The sequence below is a fragment of the Oncorhynchus keta genome, chromosome 18, assembly GCF_023373465.1.
Source record: "Oncorhynchus keta strain PuntledgeMale-10-30-2019 chromosome 18, Oket_V2, whole genome shotgun sequence".
In the NCBI taxonomy this organism is placed as follows: domain Eukaryota; kingdom Metazoa; phylum Chordata; class Actinopteri; order Salmoniformes; family Salmonidae; genus Oncorhynchus; species Oncorhynchus keta.
This window is the reverse complement of record NC_068438.1, coordinates 731598-752506: the sequence shown is the minus strand read 5'-3', so window position 1 is coordinate 752506 and position 20909 is coordinate 731598. Positions and strand designations below refer to the sequence as shown.

The 20909-nt window shown below is 43.3% G+C and overlaps 1 protein-coding gene across 4 annotated transcripts in view; it reads left to right on the top strand.

Annotated features, from left to right (window-relative positions):
• Positions 1–20909, top strand: part of col4a4 (collagen, type IV, alpha 4) — a 148572-nt gene that overhangs the window by 118392 nt on the left and 9271 nt on the right. For all 4 annotated transcript variants that reach the window (XM_052467075.1, XM_052467074.1, XM_035791406.2 and 1 more), the window contains 6 exons: positions 8162–8317; positions 15853–15960; positions 16254–16391; positions 16978–17094; positions 19628–19816; positions 19934–20217. In XM_052467075.1, coding sequence (XP_052323035.1) covers positions 8162–8317; positions 15853–15960; positions 16254–16391; positions 16978–17094; positions 19628–19816; positions 19934–20217 — 992 coding nt within the window. The remainder of the gene's footprint in view (positions 1–8161; positions 8318–15852; positions 15961–16253; positions 16392–16977; positions 17095–19627; positions 19817–19933; positions 20218–20909) is intronic.

Genomic DNA, 20909 nt, shown 5'->3' with positions numbered 1-20909 from the left:
TGTAAATAATAATTTGTTCTTAAATAAATATAAAATAAATATAAATATATATAAATATATTTTTTTTATATATATATTTATATATATATATATATTTTCTTAAATGACTTGCCTAGTTAAATAAAAATATAGGAGAAAGCCATGCCTCCAGCTGTTTGCTTAGAAATTCTAGGGACAATAAGGAGGCCTGCGTCTTGTGACTGTAGCGTACGTGTAGGTATGTACGGCGGGACCAAATCAGAGAGATGGGTAGGAGCAAGTAATGTAATACTTTGTAGGTTAACAGTAAAACCTTGAAATCAGCCCTCGCCTTGACAGGAAGCCAGTGTAGAAGCTAGCACTGGAGTAATAGGATCAAATTTCTGGATTCTAGTCAAAATTCTAGCAGCCATGATTAGCACTAACTGAAGTTTATTTAGTGCTTTATCCAGGTAGCCAGAAAGTAGAGCATTACAGTAGTTTAATCTAGTAGTGACAAAAGCATGAATTCACTTTTATACATTTTTGGACAGAAAGTTTCAGATTTTTGCAATGTCACGTAGATGGAAAAAAGCTGTCCTTGAAATAGTCTTTATATGTTTGTCAAAAGAGAGATCGGGGTCCAGAGTAACGCCGATGTCCTTCAGTTTTATTTGTGACGACTGTACAACCATCAAGCTTTGTCACGCCCTGACTTTAGAGATCATTTTAATTATCTATTTGGTTAGGTCAGGGTGTGACTAGGGTGGGAAATCTATGTTTTCTATTTCTTTGTTGTCCTGGGTATGGGTCCCAATCAGAGGCAGCTGTCTATCGTTGTCTCTGATTGGGGATCATACTTGGGCAGCTTTTTCCCACCTGTAGTTTGTGGGATCTTGTTTTGGTACTGTGCTGTTTAGCCCTACTAAACTTTACGTTTCATTTGTATTTGTTGTTTTTTCGGTGTTCATTGAATAAAGTAAGATGTACGCCTACCACGCTGCACCTTGGTCCGATACTTCCATCGACGAGCGTAACAAGATTAATTGCCAGATCCAACAGGAGATCTCTTTGTTTCTCGGGACCTAGAACAAGCATCTCTGTTTTGTACGAGTTTAAAAGTGTGCAGCCATCCACTTCCTTATGTCAGAAACACAGGCTTCCAGGGAGGGCAATTTTGGTGCTTCACCATGTTTCATCGAAATGTACAGCTGTGTATCACCAGCAGAGCAGTGAAAGTTAACATTATGTTTCCAAATGACATCACCAAGAGTTAAAATATACAGTGAAAACAATAGTGGTCCTAAAATGGAACCTTGAGGAACACCGAAATTTACAGTTGATTTGTCAGAGGACAAACCATTCACAGAGACAAACCGATATCTTTCCGACAGATAAGATCTAAACCAGGCCAGAACTTGTCCGTGTAGACCAATTTGGGTTTCCAATCTCTCCAAAAGAATGTGGTGATCGATGGTCTCAAAATCAGCACAAAGGTCTAGGAGCAGGAGGACAGATGCAGAGCCTTGGTCTGACACCATTAAAAAGTCATTTACCACCTTAATGAGTGCAGTCTCAGTGCTATGATGGGGTCTCAAACGAGACTGCGCAACCAATTTTTCAAAACAAATTGAGAGGAATGGGAGATTCGATATAAGCCGAAAAGTTTTTTTTATATTTTCTTGTTCATATTTTCTTGTTCAAGGTTTGGCTTTTTCAAGATGCTTTATTACTGCCACTTTTAGTGAGTTTTAATCCGGTGGATAGGAAGACGTTTATTATGCTCAACATAGGAGGGCCAAGCACAGGAAGCAGCTCTTTCAGTAGTTGAATTGGAATAGGGTCTAGTATGCATCTTGAAGGTTTAGAGACCATTACTATTTTCATAAATGTTTTGAGGTATAGGATTAAAAAACGTGAGTGTCTCCCTGGGTCCTGGCAGTGTTGTGCAGACTCAGGACAACTGAGCTTTGGAGAAAGAGGAGTCCGTAATTTGCTTTCTAATCATGATCTTTTCGCCGAAGAAGTTCATGAATTTATCACTGCTGAAGTGAAAACCATCCTCTTTTGGGGAATGCTGCTTTTTAGTTAGCTTTGCGACAGTATCAAAAATACATTTGGGATTTTATTTATTCTCCTCAATTGGAAAAATAGGATGATCGAGCAGCAGTGGGGGTTCTGACATTTTTTTACGGTACTCTCTTTCCAAGCTAGTCGTAAGACTTCCAGTTTAGTGGAGCGCCATTTCCTTTCCAATTTTCTGGAAGCTTGCTTCAGGGCTCGGGTATTTTCTGTATTCGAGGGGGCTAGTTTCTTTTGACAAATGTTTTTTGTTTTTAGGGGTGCAACTGCATCTAGGGTATTACGCAAGGTTACATTTTAGTTCCTCATTTAGGTGGTCAACCGATTTTTGTACTCTGATGTCTTTGGGTAGGTGGATGGAGTCTGGAAGGGCATCTAGGAATCTGTGGGATGTCCTAGCATTTATAGCACGGCTTTTGATGATACTTGGTTAGGATTTTAGCAGATTATTTGTTGCGATTGCAAATGTAATAAAATGGTCGTCCGATAGTCCAGGATTATGAGGGAAAAAATAAATGTATTCCACGGGACAAAACTAGGTCCAGAGTGTGACTGGCAGTGAGTAGGTCCAGAGACATGTTGGATAAAACCCGCTGAGTCGATGATGGCTCCGAAAGCCTTTTGGAGTGGGTCTGTGGATTTTTCCATGTGAATGTTAGTCACCAAAAATGTGAATATTATCTTCCACGACTACAAGGTCTGATAGGAATTCAGTGAGGAATACCGTGTACGGCCCAGGAGGCCTATGAACTGCAGCTATAAAAAGTGATTGAGTAGGCTGAATAGATTTCATGACTAGAAGCTCAAAAAACAAAAACGCAGTATATTTTTTGGGGGGAGGGTAAATGGACATTTGCGTAAATTCGTAAATGTTAGCAACACCTCTGCTTTTGCGGGATGCATGGGGGATATGGTCACTAGTGTAACCATGAGGAAATTCATCAAGTAAATTCATCAAGCTTAAACCATGCTTCAGTCAGGCCAATCACATCCAGGCTGCATCACATCTGGCAGTGATTGGGAGTCCCATAGGACTGCGTGCAATTGGCCCAGCGTCGTCCGGGGTAGGCCGTCATTGTAAATAAGAATTTGTTCTTTACTGACTTGCCTACTTAAGTAAAGATTATGATCAGTCACCATCAGTTCATTGACTATAAGTGAGGGATCTAACATTTAAGTAGCGCTGTTTTGAGATGTGAGATATCACAATCTCTTTCAATAATGACAGGAATGGAGGAGGTCTTTATTCCAGTGCTAAGGTAAACACCGCCATGTTTAGTTTTGCCCAACCTAGATTGAGGCACAGACACGGTCTCAATGGGTGTAGCTGAGCTGACTACACTGACTGTGCTAGTGGCAGACTCTACTAAGCTGGCAGGCTCGCTAACAGCCTGCTGCCTGGCCTGCTGCCTGGCCTGCACCCTGGCCTGCTGCCTGGCCTGCACCCTGGCCTGCACCCTGGCCTGCACCCTATCTCATTGTGTCAATTCAAATCTAGCCTACAGCCCAATACGTTTGTTAACTACAATTCTAGCCTACTTATAAAGTAGGGAAGATCATAAAAATTGTCTAATACAAATGACCCACTCAATCTCTAGAACAGATTTGATTAATTTTAACCTGCATTGACTAAGCATGCACATGTTGGAAGTTTACATACACTTAGGTTGGAATCATTAAAACTAGTTTTTCAACCACTCCACAATTTTCTTGTTAACAAAGTATAGTTTGGCAAGTCGGTTAGGACATCTACTTTGTGCATGACACCACGTAATTTTTCCAACAATTGTTTACAGACAGATTAGTTGATTTATAATTCACTGTATCACAATTCCAGTGGGTCAGAAGTTTACATACACTAAGGTGACTGCTTTTAAACAGGTTAGAAAATACCAGAAAAGTCAATCATGGCTTCAGAAGCTTCTGATAGGCTAATTGACATCATTTCAGTCAATTGGAGGTGTACCTGTGGATGTATTTCAAGGCCTACCTTCAAACTCAGTGCCTCTTTGCTTGACATCGTAGGTAAATCCAGCTACATAAGCTCGCATCCGCTACAAGACCATGGTGCTTGCCTACGGAGCTGTGAGGGGAACGGCACCTCAGTACCTCCAGGCTCTGATCAGGCCCTACACCCAAACAAGGGCACTGCGTTCATCCACCTCTGGCCTGCTCGCCTCCCTACCACTGAGGAAGTACAGTTCCCGCTCAGCCCAGTCAAAACTGTTCGCTGCTCTGGCTCCCCAATGGTGGAACACACTCCCTCACGACGCCAGGACAGCGGAGTCAATCACCACCTTCCGGAGACACCTGAAACCCCACCTCTTTAAGGAATACCTAGGATAGGATAAAGTAATCCTTCTCACCCCCCTTAAAAGATTTAGATGCACTATTGTAAAGTGGCTGTTCCACTGGATGTCATAAGGTGAATGCACCAATTTGTAAGTCGCTCTGGATAAGAGCGTCTGCTAAATGACTTAAATGTTAAATGTTTAAATGTTAAATCAAAAGAAGTCAGCCAAGACCGCATAATTTTTTTTTGTATGCCTCCGCAAGTCTGGTTCATCCTTGGGAGCAATTTCCAAATGCCTGAAGATACCACATTCATCTGTACACACAATAGTAGGCAAGTTTAAACACCATGGGACCACACAGCCGTCATACCGCTCAGGAAGGAGACACTCTCTGTCTCCTAGAGATGAACGTACTATGGTGCGAAAAGTGCAAATCAATCCCAGAACAACAGCAAAGAACCTTGTGAAGATGCTGGAGGAAACGGGTACAAAAGTATCTATATCCACACTAAAACGAGTCCTAAATCAACATAACCTGAAAAGCCGCTCAGCAATGAAGAAGCCACTGCTCCAAAACCGCCATAAAAAAAGACAGACTATGGTTTGCAACTGCACATGGAGACAAAGATCGTACGTTTTTTAGAAATGTCCACTGGTCTGATGAAACAAAAATAGAACTGTTTGGCCATAATGACTTTCGTTATGTTTGGAGGAAGAAGGTGGAGGCTTGCAAGCTGAAGAACACCATCCCAACCGTGAAGCACAGGAGTGGCAGCATTATGTCGTGGGGGTGCTTCGCTGCGGGAGGGACTGCTGCACTTCACAAAATAGATGGCATTATGAGGGAGTAAAATTATGTGGATATATTGAAGCAACATCTCAAGGCATCAGTCAGGAAGTTTAAAGCTTGTTCGCAAATGGGTCTTCCAAATGGACAATGACTCCAAGCATACTTCCAAAGTTGTGACAAAATGGCTTAAGGACAACAAAGTCGAGTTATTGGAGTGGCCATCACAATGCCCTGACCTCAATCCTATAGAAAATATGTGAGCTGAACTGTAAAAGCGTGCGCGAGCAAGGAGGCCTACAAACCTGACTCAGTTACACCTGCTCTGTCAGGGGGAACTTATTGTGGGAAGCTTTTGGAAGGCTATGCTACCAAATACTAGTTGAGTGTAAATACATTCATGACCCACTGGGAATGTGATGAAATAAATCAAATCTGAAGTAAATCATTCTCTCTACTATTATTCTGACATTTTACATTCTTAAAGGAAAGTGGTGATCCTAACTGACCTAAAACAGGGATTTTTTTACAAGGATTAAATGTCAGGAATTGCGATAAACTGAGTTTTAATGCATTTGGCTAAGGTGTATGTAAACTTCCGACTTCCGACAACTGTATATAGAATGTTGTTGGATTCATGCATTGCTACACTGCATTTTATATCCAGGGTGAGCACGCTGGTTCACGTGCGAAAAATAAAATACATTTTTAACTGCGGTGTGATTTGGGATTAATATTTAACACCCAACAGTGGGTGTTTATATGAACCTTGCTGTCAACCACTGCGACCTCGGCAACAATGTTGCAATTTTAGAAATGTTATCTCCCCTGTACCATAGAGAGTAAACCTTGTCCTGATGAGACAGCAACTGAGCCAGGCGAAATCATGCATCAACATCATAACATAATTATCGATATATATCCAAATAAATGTACATTGAAAACGGTTAAAACAGACATGCAGTACGTTTGCTGTCAGTCCAGCTGCAGAGTTTGACGTACTGGTATTGTATACGTCTTTCTTTTTCCAAACGCAGTTAAGCCAAAACCACGCCCCGTTATTCAGAGGGGTGTTCTACAACGCTCCCATTGGCTAGCTAGCTTTGTCTCACTCACAAGTGATCAGTGCAGAGACAGTGACCTTCCAATGTAAGGATGGAAAGTGTAATTTAACAATTAGCTGCCAGCCGTAATGCAGGCCTATTATTATCATGGTTGGGAACATTTGCCCATGTATTTATTTTCAGAGTTGTAAAAATGTCTCAGAACTCTGAATTCCCTCAATTGAGGGTCAGCTTCGTTAACCTAGGCTACTTAACGTTACCAGCTTGGTAGTTTAAGTTGTTATATTATCATTAGGAGTCTATTATCAGGTAGAATCATATGCTTATAATTCATCCTTTCTCAAATATATATTAGGTAATCATTCAGTCTTATACGCTATGCTACAGTCATTGAATCTGTCTTTGAGCGTTAAGGGACGTTAATGGCTAGCTTGGTCCACAACGTTGTTATTATATTTTTCAATGTTGAAATACAAGGGCAAACGCTAATGATCAGTGATCTGTAATTTTGTGCTTTGTGATATTCACTTCTGATCTTGGAGACTTGGAGAGCACTCAAAGGGTTGTAGAACACCCTTCTGAATAACGAGCCGTGGTTTTGGCTTAACTGCATTGGGAAAAAGAAAGACACGCATTGTATATCTGTGTAGTTGGCTAGCTAGCAAGGGAGAAGAACGTTTGCCAGCCTGCATTGCAACCAATCGTTGTTTGAATGGCAACAATGGAAATATAATTAGCAACCAGATTTGTGTCCGGACTATACCCTCCTTTTGGATAGATGAAAGACCGTGATCCCTTGCTGATTTAAAACGTGTGCTTAATACGGGCAAAACAAAATACATGTTTGTAAGAATATTCACTCATTAGATGGTTCTCCAATCGAACATGTTCCCGCATATAAATAGTTAAGCATCAGGATTGATGTGGATTTTACACTTTTAAAAAAACATAAAGATGAGCTGGTTAAGAAACTAAGATTTATAGTGGCATTTTTCTGCAGAAATAGATCATGCCTTTCTCTAAGTAGTAGGAAGCAGATTATACAGTCAACCTTTTGATATGTTCTTGATTATGGTGATATTATTTAGCAAAGTGCAGCTGCTACTTCTCTTAAACCTTTGGATAACCTTTGGATACCATCTACTATAGTGCCCTTCGTCTTGTTACAGGTCAAAAGGTTATTTGGACTATGCTAAAGATCCATAGATCTCTCCTTACTGCCTGTCTGTTTTACAAGGCCCTACATCAAAAACTTCTGTCTTATCTAACTTTGCTGTTGAAGTATAGACACCTATGTTGCCTAACCCATTCAGAGGATTGGTTAATGATGGATGTTCCTAGGGGGCTCTACCGAGCTAGGTAAATTTGCTTTGTTCTGGCAAACTAAAGTATTGATTGGAGACTTATTGGTGGAGGAATGTAACTTTTTCTGGGGATGTTTTATTTGTGCTTCCCTTGACAGTTTTTATTTTATTTTAATGTGTGTATATGGGTATATTTACATTGTATAATACAGGACGCATGTTAAAATAAAGGTTCATTGTTTAGACATATATATTATTTAAAAAATATATCAAACGTTTTTGATAAATATATATGTCAATCAAATGTTTTTATATGTTGGCAACCGGTTATTAAAAGCAAAAAAAGCCTAAGAACAGCCCTTAGCCTTGGTAATGGGCCATATAAGACACCCCCTTGGGCCTTATTGCTTAAATATAGCAGACTACTAATATAGCAACATTTTTATTTTACAATGACACGCAATGTGAGAGTAAAATTCTAAGATGCAGGGCAATTGCAAGGTTCAGTATTTGAAGCTCCAATCAATTTAAACCAAATGTTTATTTTGTTCACAAGTGTCATTGTGAGAAGAACATTTTATTTTTTTATTAGTATTTTATGTTGCTGCAAAAACAATTGTTACTAACACAGTCACAATTAACACTTTAGTTGTGTGTGTGGTGATGTTTCAGGTTCACCAGGTGACATTGGCTGCTCCGGCCCTGCTCTGCCCATGACCAGTGAAGAGGGGGACAACGGTGTGCCCGGCTTACCAGGGCTCAAAGGGGACAAGGGGACTTCAGGCCCCCCCGGGCTGCCTGGCATTGCAGGGTTACCTGGGCCTAAAGGTAACAGGACAGACCTGGGTTGTGTTCATAAGGCACTAAATGGAGGAAAGTGTATTGAAACTGGGAGGGACTAGCTGGACGCTCATTTTGTCGTTCTGTTGCGAAACGTTTAGTAACTTTTTATTGTGTGCTCTAACAAACATGACCTGGACTGTATAATAAAGGCCTCCTCATACAGCCAGATGCTACCCTTGGTAACATAGTAAAGTAACGTAGAGTCCGCCCTCTCAGATACTCCAATGCTTTCATTGTTTGATAACGCATTGATCTAAGTGGAAGATCCACTTAAGCATGTGCCAGTGCCGACCAGGTACATGTTTGGGGTGGAGATCACAGAAATGTACAACACGTGCGTATGTGGACACCTGCTTGTCAAACATCTAATTCCAAAATCATGGGGATTAATATGGAGTTGGTCCCCCCCCCCTTTGCTGCTATCACAGCCTCCACTCTTCTGGGAAGGCTTCCCACTAGATGTTGGAACATTGCTGCAGGGAGTTGCATCCATTCAGCCACAAGAGCATTAATGAGGTCGGGCACTGATGTTGGGCGATTAGGCCTGCTCACAGTAGGCGTTCCAATTTATCTCAAAGGTGTTCGATGGGGTTGATGTCAGGGCTCTGTGCGGGCCAGTCAAGTTCTTCCCTACCGATCTCGACAAACCAGGTAGCGTTCTCCTGGCATCTGCCAAACCCAGATTAGTCCGTCGGACTGCCAGATGGTGAACCGTGATTCATCACTCCAGGGGACGCGTTTCCACTGCTCCAGAGTCCAATGGCGGCGAGGTTTACACCACTCCAGCCGACGCTTGGCATTGAGCATGGTGATCTTAGGCTTGTGTGCGGCTGCTCGGCCATGGAAACCCATTTCATGTAGCTCCCGACGAACAGTTCTTGTGCTGACTTTGCTTCCAGAGGCAGTTTGGAACTCTGTAGTGAGTGTTGCAACAATTGTTATGTTCTACACGCTTCAGCTCTTCAGTAAGGCCAGTGTTTGTCTATGAAGATTGCATGGTTATGAGCTCGATTTTATACACTTGTCGGCAACAGGTGTGGCTGAAATAGCTGAATGCACTAATTGGGCAGGGACTCCGCTATCCTGACTTTAGGGGGAAGCTTGTTTCACCATTGGGGTGCCAGGACAGAGAAGAGCTTTGACTGGGCTGAGCATGAGCTAAGAGGCCAAGAGAAGAGATGTCGGGGTACGGAGTGCTTGGGTAGGGATGTGGGTTTTGAGTATAGCCTGACGATAAGGAGGTGCAGTTCCCCATGCTGCTCTGTCGGCAAGCACCAGGGTCTTGAAGATTATATGAAATTCGAATGGAAGCCAGTGGAGGAGCCGGGTGGCATGGGAGAACTTAGGAAGGTTGAACAACAGGCAGACTGCGGCATTCTGGATAAATTGCAGGGGTTTGATGGCACAAGCGGGGAGCCCAGCCAACAGAGTTGCAGTAGTATAGACGGGAAATGATAAGTGCCTGGATTAGGACCTGAGCTGCTTCCAGTGTGAGGAAAGGTCATGCTCTATGGATTTTGTAGAGCGTGAACCTGCAGGAGCGAGTCACTGCTTTGATGTTTGCAGAGAACAACAGGGTATTGTCCAGGGTCACTCCAAGGTTCTTTGCACTCCGGGAGGGGGACACTGTGGAGTTGTCAACCGTGATGGAGAGGTCTTGGAGCAGGCCTTTCTTAAGAGGAAGAGCAGCTCTGTTTTGTTGAGGTTGAGTTTGAGGTAGTGGGCCGACATCCAATCTGAGATGTCTGCCAGGCCACCTAATTTATACATTAATAAGAGCTATTATAGGTAAATGAGTAGGCTTAATATGTTTGGAGAAGGGGATGATAAATACAAATATTGAGAAAGCATAGCGATTGCTTTGGATTCTTTATCCTTATGATCATTGGAGACTAATGTGAAATCAGTCATAGGGCAGAAAATCAACATGACAGTTATTCGGCCCCTTTTCCACCCATAGTGATGTAGCCTAGGCTATAAATAGCTGTGCCATTATTCAGATCATTAATTTAATTGTATGGCCTCATAGTTTGTGGGGATGGAATTTGGAGACACAAGCTAAATAGACTTCTGTAGCCTATGGAAAGCTGTGCGCAGTTGCACCGAATGTATTACAACTTCTGTGTTAGTTTCTTTCGATTTGTAACCTACATTGTTTTTGTTGCCTACTTAAATCATCATGGAATTCAGTTTAAACCCGGAGCCTGGCGCATGGCTTACTACGACTAGATCATTGTCATTACAGTTCCATGATCAGTGAGGTAGATTTATAGGACTATTGTTCAACCCTTATTGTAAACTTTTGTCCACTTCTAATATTTCATGGATCGAACAACTAAATATGACAACTATCAGGATGGCCACCCCCGTTGTTTTTACGTCCCCTGATTGCTGGCCGCGGCTCGCTAGCTGTCTAGAGCATATCGACTGGTCGCTGAAGAGGTCCATCAGCCAATTTTCTTGGGCTACAATACCTATTTTGCCGATTGGCCTGGACCCTTTTACTACACGGAGCCCTGCCGATCCATCACGACTGTTCTGCCAACGTAACCGCCCGAGGGGGCTACAACTGACTCTTCCGTTGCGATGTCCCCCTTAGGCCCTTCTGCTAGCTTGCTAGCCCCGGCTGAATTGCCATGTCTCCAGCCCGCCTAGCTACTCACTAGACCCTATGATCACTCGGCAACGTATGCCTCTCCATAATGTCAATATGCCTTGTCCATTGCTGTTTTGGTTAGTGTTTATTGACTTGTTTCACTGTAGAGCTTCCAGCCCTGCTCAATATGCCTTAGCTAACCCTTTTGTTCCACCTCCACACATGCGGTGACCTCACCTGGTTTAAATGGTGTCTCTAGAGACGATACCTCTCGTCGTCACTCAATGCCTAGGTTTACCTCCACTGTATTCACATCCTACCATACCCTTGTCTGTACATTATGCCTTGAATCTATTCTTCCGTGCCCAGAAACCTGCTCCTTTTACTCTCTATTCCGAACGCACTAGACAACCAGTTCTTATAGCCTTTAGCCGTACCCTTATCCTACTCCTCTGTTCCTCTGGTGATGTAGAGGTTAATCCAGGCCCTGCAGTGTTTAGCTCCACTCCCATTCCCCAGGCGCTCTCATTTGTTGACTTATGTAACTGTAAAAGTCTTGGTTTCATGCATGTTAACATTAGAAGCCTCCTCCCTAAATTTGTTTTATTCCCTACTTTAGCACACTCTGCCTACCCGGATGTCCTAGCCATGTCTGATTCCTGTCTTAGGAAGGCCACCGAAAACCCTGGCATTTCCATCCCTAACTGTAACATTTTCTGACAAGATAGAACTGCAAAAGGAGGAGTTAGCCTCCAGAGTTCTGTCATACTATTCAGTTCTGTGCACAAACAATTTGAGCTTCTACTTTTAAAAATCCACCTTTCCAGAAACAAGTCCGCTTGCTACAGACCACCTTCTGCCCCCAGCTGCGCCCTGGACACCATATGTGAGGTCGTACTATCGTCATAGGTCGTACTGTTAGGTGACCTAAACTGGGACATGCTTAACAGCCGTCCTACAGTCTAAACTAGATGACCTCAATCTCACACAAATTACCAATGAACCTACTAGGTACAACCCCAAATCCATAAACACGGGCATCCTCATAGATATCATCCTGACCAACCTGCCCTCCAAATACACCTCTGCTGTTTTCAACCAGGATCTCAGTGATCACTGCCTCATTGCCTGCATCCATAATAGGTCTGCCCCTCATTGCTGTCAAACGCTCCCTAAAACACTTCAGCAAGCAGGCCTTTCTAATCGACCTTGCCCGGGTATCCTGGGAGGATATTGACCTCATTCCGTCAGAGGATGCCTGGTTATTCTTTAAAAGTGCTTTCCTTACCATCTTAAAAAGGCATGCGCCATTCAAATTTTTAAAACATCCTGTGGCGTACTGCGTTAGCATTGAATAGCCCTCGCGATATGCAACTTTTCAGGGAAGTTAGGAACCAATATACACAGACAGTTAGGAAAGCAAAGGCTAGCTTTTTCAAACAGAAATTTGCATCCTCTAGCACAAACTACAAAAAGTTCTGGGACACTGTAAAGACCGTGGTGAATAAGAGCACCTCCTCCCAGCTGCCCACTGCACTGAGGCTAGGAAACACTAGCTAGGAAACACCAATAAATCCACGATAATTGAGAATTTCAATAAGCATTTTTCAACGGCTGGCCATGCTTCCACCTGGCGCCACCTACCCCAGTCAACAGCCCTGCACCCCCCTCAGCAACTTGCCCAAGCCTTCCCCATTTCTCCTTCACCCAAATCCAGAGGGGGAGACACTCTAGACCCAAACTGCTACAGACCTAGATCTATCCTACCCTGTCTTTCTAAGGTCTTTGAAAGCCAAGTTAACAAAGAGATCACCGACCATTTTGAATCCCACCGTACCTTCTCCGCTATGCAATTTGGTTTCCGAGCTGGTCACGTGTGCACCTCAGCCACACTCAAGGTCCTAAACGCTATCATAACCGCCATAAGAGACAATACTGTGCAGCTGTATTCATCGACCTGGCCAAGGCTTTCGACTCTGTCAATCACCACATTCTTATCGGCAGACTCAACAGCCTTGGTTTTTCAAATGACTGCCTCGCCTGGTTCATCAACTACTTCTCAGACAGAGTTCAAGTGTGTCAAATCGGAGGGCCTGTTGTCCGGGTCTCTGGCAGTCTCTATGGGTGTGCCACAGTTTCAATTCTTGGACCGACTCTGTATACATCGATGATGTCGCTCTTGCTGCTGGTGATTCTCTGAGCCACCTCTACGCAGACGACACCATTCTGTATACTTCTGGACCTTCTTTGGACACTATGTTAACAACCCTCCAGACGAGCTTCAATGCCATTACAACTATCCTTCCGTGGCCTCCAATTCCTCTTAAATGCAAGTAAAACTAAAATCATGCTCTTCAACCGATCGCTGCCTGCACCTGCCCGCCCGCCCAACATCACTACTCAGGACGGTTCTGACTTAGAATATGTGGACAACTACAAATATCTAGGTGTCTGGTTAGACTTTAAACTCTCCTTCCAGACTCATATCAAACATCTCCAATCCAAAGTTACATCTAGAATTGGCTTCCTATTTCGCATCAAAGCATCCTTCACTCATGCTGCCAAACATACCCTTGTAAAACTGACTATCCTACCGATCCTCGACTTTGGCGATGTCATTTACAAAATAGCCTCCAATACCCTACTCAATAAATTGGATGCAGTCTATCACAATGCCATCCGTTTTGTCACCTGCGCTCCAGCAGGTGTATATCTCTCTGGTCACCCCCAAAACCAATTCTTCCTTTGGCCGCCTCTCCTTCCAGTTCTCTGCTGCCAATGACTGGAACAAACTACAAAAATCTCTGAAACTGGAAACACTTATATCCCTCACTAGATTTAAGCACCAGCTGTCAGAGCAGCTCACAGGTTACTGCACCTGTACATAGCCCATCTATAATTTAACCCAAACAACTACCTCTCCCCCTACTGTATTTATTTATTTATTTTGCTACTTTGCACCCCATTATTTCTATCTCTACTTTGCACTTTCTTCCACTGCAAATCTACCATTCCATTGTTTTACTTGCTATACTGTATTTACTTCGCCACCATGGCCTTTTTTTTGCCTTTACCTCCCTTATCTCACCTCATTTGCTCACATTGTATTTTGACTTATTTTTCTACTGTATTATTGACTGTATGTTTGCTTTACTCCATGTGTAACTCTGTCGTTGTATGTGTCGAACTGCTTTGCTTTATCTTGGCCAGGTCGCAATTGTAAATGAGAACTTGTTCTCAACTAGCCTACCTGGTTAAATAAAGTTGAAATAAATAAAAAAGTAAGCTATATATAAAGTCAGTGCCAACTATATTTACAATGTGCAGGGATACTGGAGTGGTAAGGTTAGATATGTATAGGGGTAACGTGACTAGTCATCAGGATATATGATAAACTGAGTAGCAGCAGCATGTATATGATGATTGTATTTGAGTTTGTGTGTGGGTGAGCAAAGTAAGTGAGCGTGTGTGTTGGAGTGTGAATGTGTGGAGTTTGCGAGGTCTTAGCTAACAGTGCAAAAATACAAAATCAAGTAGAAGGGTCAATGCATATAGTCATTTTGTTGGCTATTTATCAGTCTTGTGACTTGGGGATAAAAGCTGTTCAGAGGAGTCTGTTGGTGTCAGACTTGTTGCTTCGGTACAGCTTGCTGTGTGGAAGCAAAGTGAACAGTCTATGGCTTAGGTGGCTGGAGTCTTTAACAATTTTCCAGGCCTTCCTCTCACATCGCCTGATATAAAGGTCCTGGATGGCAGGGAGCTCAACCCCAGTGATGTACTGGGCTGCTCTCACCACCCTCTGTAGCGCCAATGCGAGCGAGGGCTGTGCAGTTGCCATAACAAGTAGTGATGCAGCCAGTCAAGGTGCTCTCAATGGTGCAGCTGTACAACTTTTTGATGATTTGAGGGCCCATGACAAATCTGTTCAACCTCCCGAGGGGGATGAGGCACTGTTACGCCTTCTTCACGACTGTTTGCGTGTGGAACATTTTAAGTCCTTAGTGATTTGGACACCGAGGAACTTGAAGCTCTCGACCCGCTCCACTGCTGCCCCGTCGATGTGGATGGAGGCGTGCTCGATAACCTAATGTTAAGGATGTCTTACAAACAAATGTAACATATCCATGGCCACATTTTGTGGTTACTGTAACTTTAAATGTCTCCTTCTGAAATCATATAAAGCGTGCATTTTCAAGTTAGCATGCATAGTTCATTGCAGGTCTGTGGACATCTTCACAATTGCTGTAATAATCTGTGCAGAATCTCGAACAGCATTGATCACTTGCGCCATGTACTTTCAATGTAATCTCAACTGCAATCTAGGTCATTTGGTTTTGCTATTAGATTAAGCACAGTGATAACATGAATCTGTTGTATAAAATAGCTAAACAAAATATTTGACTTTGTATTCCCATTTGATCTTTGCTATGCTTTAAAATGGTTAAAAGTGCAGTGATAGACATTTGGGTGACAACTAATCCTATAATCAGACGTTTTTCCATTGGAATTTGGTGTTGCTTTTCGATGGTTGAAAGCATAGTGATAACACATTGGAACTATTGGCTGTCTTTTTGAGAGGAAGAATATAGGTTTGTAACCTCATTGATTATCCTCTCAACCAAATATTACCCAATTCTCCACGTTGAAATGACGAGTTGTGTTCAGTGGGAAATAGGTAGGTAATCTACCAATTGGTGCTGAAAAATATACAATATGCATATATTTTTATGGCTTTCTGACATTGATCCCTAATATTCTGAACCCGTTCTCTCAATATACCTGTATTATGAGTCTGATGAGAAAATTCTAATTCAAAGTACACTGTATTTAAAGGGATGGCATTCAATGAATTGGAATTTCACTTTACTTACTGAATTGTCTGACATCAATTCAAATTGACCCCAAACCTGCTGTTGTCGCCCAGGTGAGAGAGGAGCTTCGGGGATGATGGGGGTCCCAGGACACCCCGGTTCCACAGGTACATGTGGGCCCCCAGGACCCAAAGGAAACAAGGGACTGCAAGGAGATGAAGGTCAGCTCCTCATGAAAGTGACCATCACCAGCATAATTAACATTAATCATGAGTGATACAGATTGATGCAGAATGAAAATAATTATAAAGAAGTAGATCCAGCATCAGTAGGGACGATGTCATTGAAACAGTCGTACAAATATAATTACTAGTAAGGACATTCCTATTGCCTTGATCTGGGAGGATTTCTCCCTTCTTGTAATTGTATTTCTTTGTATTTCTATTGGCACAGCAGCTTAACCCACATATCCTCCTCTCTCTGTCTCTCTGGACATTTGTTCTTTCATCCACAGGTCCAAAAGGAGAAAAGGGGAATGTGATCACTCCATTGATAATCCCACCTCCTCCTGGACCCGTAGGCGCACCCGGTCAACCCGGCCTTTCTGGCTTCACTGGCGGCCCGGGATCCAACGGTTTTGAGGGACAGAAAGGTAGGGCCTGATGTGGGTCAACGGAAGCCCCTGAAATCTCTTGATATCTTCCTGTGTATAGTGCTCTGTGTCCTCCGACAATGATTTTTTTTTATTTTGTTTTCTCCTAAATTGCATTTATAAATACAAGAACTATCATTCAGAGAGGGTGGTTGTAGTTTCTCAGACAGACCTTTTGAGGTCTTTGTTAAAGTAGAATTTTCAATAAGAGGATTAGTTATTTGTTGTATATTATAAACTGAGTAATTCGACCCCTGAATGCTAATTGTCTGACAGCCGTGGTATATCAGACCGTATAACACAGGTATAACAAAACATGTATTTTTATTGCTCTAATTACGTTGGTAACCAGTTTATAATAGCAATAAGGCACCTCGGGGGTTTGTGGTATATGGCCAATATACCACAGCTAAGGGCTGTATCCAGGCACTCTGCGTTGGGTCGTGCGTAAGAATAGCCCTTAGCTGTGGTATATTAGCCATATACCACACCCCCTCGTGCCTTATTGCTTACATATAGCATCCATACAGTGACTACAACTTAAAGATAAGACACTACTTGAAACTGTATATGTCTGCTGTTGCAGGGAGAAGTGGCCAGTTGGGTTCACCAGGATTCCCGGGGCCCGAGGGCCCCCCAGGAGCAGACGGGGCCCCAGGGGACAGTGGGGTACAGGGGGAGAGGGGGGCATTGGGACCACAGGGTGAGTCAAATGAACTATGGCGTGTGGATGGACACTTCACACACCCACACTGCTCATGAACCTGTGTCCAACTAAACATCAACCCTCCCCCTGTCCTAAATGACATCATTTTCATGTCATTTTAGACTCGGACCCTGTTTTGACCATAAAGTGGAAATCTGCAATTGGTACATCCATTTTTTAAAATTATTAATCTATACTAGATTTTGTGGTTGGAGTGAAAACCTAAAGAATGGTAGTTGTCCATGGAACAGGGTTGGAGAGCGCTGATAAATACCCAAATATAACTTATAAATCCCTCATGAGCTTAGTTCAACTGTCGTACCCCATCAGAACCCAAAATATAAGGCCAGTATTCAATCAGATCTGCATTTTCTTTTTTTTTATACGTCGCCCTATGGGAGTCCCAATTACGGCCGGTTGTGATATAGCCTGGATTCGAACCAGGGTGTCTGTAGTGACGCTTCAAGCACTGAGATGCAGTGCCTTAGACCGCTGCACCACTCAGGTAACCTGCGTTAGCCGACATAGCTTTTCATTTAATTTTGTTTAGGCGGTGTAACTGTGTTAGCTCTGTCAAATCGATGAGCGGCTGCTCTTGTGGTCATTGTCACTGTTACGGATATAGGTATCCTGTGTGTATTTATTTTCTCTCCTTCTGCCCTAGTCACAGGTGACAGTCATCAGTCGCCAAACTGAAGACACACCTGCTCTTTTTCCCTTACCCAATCACATCTCCTTTCCCTTGGTTTAAAATAAACCCAATCAGTTGTCTCTTGAGCTATCTCGCTTCTGTTTTTGCGCCTACAGCTCACATTGTCCGTTATCATGTGAGTTTGTACTGCTGTGGTATATGGCTGATTGTTTGTTGGTGGGAAAAGGGGATACCAAGCCAAGTCGCCCTCGGGCATACATTACCCGTAGGAAAACTTTGTCTAAATACCCTAGTTAGAACCGGTGTAACGATCGCCGTTGGTGGAAGAAGGTGAGGACCAAGGTGCAGCGTGGTAAGTGTTCATGATGTTTAATAAAATAAACAGAACACTAAATGACCAAAAACAACAAAGAGAGTGAACGACACGAAACAGTTCTGTATGGTAGACACAGAAAACAACTACCCACAAAACATAGTGGGAAAACAGGCTACCTAAGTATGGTTCTCAATCAGAGACAACGATCGACAGCTGCCTCTGATTGGGAACCATACTGGGCCAAACATAAAGTACAAAACCTAGAACAAAAACATAGAATGCCCACCCCAACTCACGCCCTGATCAAGACGTGACAACCGGGCAGACCACCCACTGTATTTTATTGGTTAGTTAGCTAGCTGTTCTTGAAGCAGGCAAGACTAGCTTAGGTCATGGCAAGACCATGGTGCTTGCCTACGGAGCTGTGAGGGGAACGGCACCTCAGTACCTCCAGGCTCTGATCAGGCCCTACACCCAAATAAGGGCACTGCGTTCATCCACCTCTGGCCTGCTCGCCTCCCTACCACTGAGGAAGTACAGTTCCCGCTCAGCCCAGTCAAAACTGTTCGCTGCTCTGGCTCCCCAATGGTGGAACACACTCCCTCACGACGCCAGGACAGCGGAGTCAATCACCACCTTCCGGAGACACCTGAAACCCCACCTCTTTAAGGAATACCTAGGATAGGATAAAGTAATCCTTCTCACCCCCCCCCCCCCTTAAAAGATTTAGATGCACTATTGTAAAGTGGCTGTTCCACTGGATGTCATAAGGTGAATGCACCAATTTGTAAGTCGCTCTGGATAAGAGCGTCTGCTAAATGACTTAAATGTAAAAATGTAAATAAAATGTTTTTTAAAAATATATTTATACGTTTTTTCCTTGGATACAAGGAACTTGAAGCTCTCGACCCGCTCCACTGCTGCCCCGTTGAATTGGATTTCTACTAATGCGACTATGCATACAATGGCAATGCCCGTGATTTGACAGCAGTTACACCTCCGGCACCACCTAAACAAAAGCAAGGAAAAGCTGTGTTTTTTTTCAGCTACTTGGGTTTGCCACTGATCTGATTGATTCAACTGTCAAATCCATAAGCGCCTCCCTGAGTTATACATTACCTACCGTGGTCATTGCCATTGGATGCACCAAGTTGCATTAGTAGAAATCCCATTCGAACACTGGAATGTGTAATGTAATCTACACCTCGTTTTTGCTGATATAAATCCTTATTATTTTGTTTGATTTTCAATTTGAGTGTAATTATTTGTATATAGCCTACACTTTCTCGTTCTGAACTTTTAATGCGGGTGGGACCATGGCCACAAAAGCTCTACTCACCGATTTGACAGCAGTTACACCTCTGCTACCACCTAAACAAAAGCAATGATAAACTATGCATTTGTCGGTTAACATGGATTACGGCTGTTTTATTTCATTGTTTGTAAATTAATTTATTGATAGATTGAATCACATTTTTCTAAAAAAGTATTTACTATTATGCTCCCTTCAAGAGTAGCTAAATATATTGTTTCTCTTTGTCTCTGACTGTCTGTCATCGTAGGCGCCCCTGGTCCTTTGGGAGATGCCGGCAGCCCAGGCCCCACCACCACCTTTAACTCTGGCTTCCTGTTGGTGATGCACAGCCAATCAGACATGCTCCCTTCCTGTCCAGCAGACATGACACAACTGTGGACTGGCTACAGTTTGCTGTACCTGGAGGGCCAAGAGAAAGCCCACACACAGGACCTCGGTACGTTGGTCTACAATACTGTTTGTGTGTGTGCTCATATGTACACCTGTGTGGGTGGGTGTGTGTGTGTTTGAATGATTGTAACCAGTAACCTAGCATGTCTTTTCCTACTACTAGGTCAGGCTGGGTCATGTATGCGTCTCTTCAGCACCATGCCGTTCTCCTTTTGCAACATGGGCACGTGTGACTACGCCAGCCGCAATGACAAGTCCTACTGGTTGTCCACCACAGCGTCAGTGCCCATGATGCCCGTGGCAGATCAGGACATCCAACAACACATCAGCCGCTGCGTGGTGTGTGAGGCCCCCTCCCCTGCTGTGGCAGTTCACAGCCAGGACAACAGCAATCCCTTCTGTCCCCCCAACTGGAGGAGTCTTTGGGTGGGATACTCCTTCCTCATGGTGAGTGACTTTATGTGTACAGTACCAGTCAAAAGTTTGGACACACCTACTCATTCAAGGGTTTGTCTTTATTTTGACTATTTTCTACATTGTAGAATAATAGTGAAGACATTAAAACTATGAAATAACACATGGAATCATATAGTAACCAAAAAAGTGTTAAACAAATCAGAATATATTCTTCAGAGTAGCCACCCTTTGCCTTCAACCAGCTACACCTGGCAAGTGATTTTCCAACAGTCTTGAAGGAGTTTTGTACCTTGTCAGCTCGGGGGTTTGATGCTGAGCACTTGTTCACTGCTTTTCCTTCACTGTGCGGTCTAACTCATCCCAAACCATCTCAAATGGGTTGAAGTCGGGTGATTGTGGAGACCAGGTCATCTGGTGCAGCATTCCATCACTCTCCTTCTTGGTCAAATAGCCCTTACACAGCCTGGAAGTGTGTTGGATCATTGTTCTGTTGAAAAACAAATTGATAGTCCCACTAAGTGCAAACCAGATGGGAGGGCGTATTGCTGCAGAATGCTGTGATAGACATGCTGGTTAAGTGTGCCTTAAATTCTAAATAAATCACAGACACTGTCACCAGCAAAGCACCCCTGCACCATCACACTTCCTCCTCCATGCTTCACAGTGGGAACCACACATGCGGAGATCATCCGTTCACTTACTCTGCGTCTCACAAAGACACA